The sequence below is a fragment of the Monoraphidium neglectum genome (assembly GCF_000611645.1).
Source record: "Monoraphidium neglectum strain SAG 48.87 unplaced genomic scaffold scaffold03484, whole genome shotgun sequence".
Lineage (NCBI taxonomy): Eukaryota > Viridiplantae > Chlorophyta > Chlorophyceae > Sphaeropleales > Selenastraceae > Monoraphidium > Monoraphidium neglectum.
In genome coordinates, this window is record NW_014010145.1 from 1 (window position 1) to 1905 (window position 1905).

Sequence of the window (1905 nt, forward strand, 5' to 3'; positions counted from 1 at the left end):
GGGTGGGAGGGGGGCTGGAGGGGGGAGCCTGTGGGCCCTGGCCGTGTTGCCAGGCATCTAGTTGAAACAATTAAAACAACTGCAGGTGGTGTCATTGCCGAGCGGCCGAAAAGCGCGATCATTTCCCTGAGAAGCAGATCTCAGGCGCACAGCGCTTCAAGGGGATAGGCGCCCATCGTACGTCGGGTGAAGCTGATTTGATCTGAGAGAGAGCGGAAAGGCCGAGGCGGGGCGCTAACCTCGGACGTCGGGCGCGGCCGCGACGACGACGCCGACGCTCTCGAAGCCGGCGTCGTATGGCAGAGCCCTCTGCGCCGCCGCCGCGCTGCCGTGCTGCGGGGCGCGGGCGCGGCGGACGGCCGTGGGCGAGGGGGGCGGACAAAGGGCAGGGTGAGCGAGGAGCGGCGGAGGATGGGGGGTAACAAGGTGGCCATGATGTGAGGGGCGTGTTTTGGGCCAGCAGGTGTGGGCCCGCGCACGCAGGATGGCCGCTGGCAGCTGGCACAGGCAGAGGCAGATGCGTACGTGAGCTGGAGTGCAACATACAGGTGATCACCAGCGCCTCAAATCACCCCAGATCACACCAGATCGCCCCAGATCACCCCAGATCACCCCAGATCAGGCTGCTCACGTAGCGGCCCGATGTGTAGTTGATGTCCGAGGCGTTGACCCCCGCAAACAGCCGCCGCACGAGCACCGCGCCCGCCGGCAGGGCCGCCGCCGCCGGCATGGCCACCTCCACAATCCGCGTCGCCGCGCGGAAGTCGGTGCTGAGCCCGACGACCTGCAGCTTCCGGTAGCTGCCCGGCAGCTTCCCGGATGCGTAGTCGCGCAGCGCCTGCGGAGAGAAGCGCGCCAGGGACGCAGCGGCGGCGCCCGCGGGGGCGGCCGCGGCCGCGCGGGCGCGGGGTGCTGAGGATGTGTCCTGCTGCTGCTGCTGCTGTTGCTGCTGTTGCTGCTGCTGCTGCTGCTGCTGCTGCTGCTGCTGCTTTGGGCGAAGGGCAAAGGGGTCCACCACCTTCCCATTCTGCAGCAGCAGCCGCACGCTGCCTGCACCATCCTCTAGGGCCCGCCGCCGCGCGGCGCTCGCTGCGCCGTCCTGCCGCCGCGCGGCCTCGTGATCTGAGATCACTCCGAGCACGACGTCAACCACCTGGCAGCCGGGCAATGCGGGGTTGAGGTGCATCTCGCATGACAGTCTTGCGTGCCAGCCGCCTATAAGGCAAAATCGCCATTAGACCAAAGCACCACAGGGCAACAAGGCAACCAACCAAGACCCCACAAAACAGACTGAAACGGGCCTTGAAGCCTCTGCCCAAATGAAGTGTTGAGGTGCCGATGCATTCACGGCAGCAGATTATCAGACGCGCCGGCCGAGGAGCCTGGCGTCAACAGGCCGCGTCACCAAGTGACATCCGCGGGTGACGCCACCTACCTGCGAGGGGCTGAGCAGCTTCATGCCGTACAGCGGCCCCATCATGGCCTTGGCATGCTCGGGGTGGTCGCGCAGCATCGACTGGACCATCGGGGTGTCCACGTACTGCACGGCGGGTGACACAGGGTGTCGCATGGGTGACGCATGGGTGACACGGGGTTGCGTCGGTGTTATGAGTAGTGCAGGTTGGGCGTGGCGGGCAAAGGGTTAGAAGCTGCTCCTTTCAGGACATATGAAGAAGGGGCCAGACATAGGGGATCAGCACGAAGCCTTTCACTCCACTCAAGTCCAGTTTCCGGAGCCCGCTTTTTGGTTCAAATTCAAGCCCCACAAACAACCTCCGCGCCAGCTCCACCGCGCCTCGCCTCCCTCGGCGCGGCGCGGCGCCGCACACACGAGAGAGTCAAAACAGTGCAACTGTGCTGCCGCCCCACGAGCCAGACCGCCACACCTGGGGGCACACTGCAGCC

The 1905-nt window shown here is 65.9% G+C and overlaps 1 protein-coding gene across 1 annotated transcript; it reads right to left on the minus strand.

The window, feature by feature from the left end:
• Positions 1-598: 598 nt before the first annotated feature.
• MNEG_12869 (hypothetical protein) lies at positions 599-1525 on the minus strand (the record flags this gene model as incomplete). The annotated part of the gene is made up of 2 exons (XM_014038659.1): positions 599-1153; positions 1436-1525. The coding sequence occupies 2 exons, from the start codon at positions 1523-1525 to the stop codon at positions 599-601; spliced, it is 645 nt and encodes a 214-aa protein (XP_013894113.1).
• Between the last annotated feature and the right edge of the window lie 380 nt (positions 1526-1905).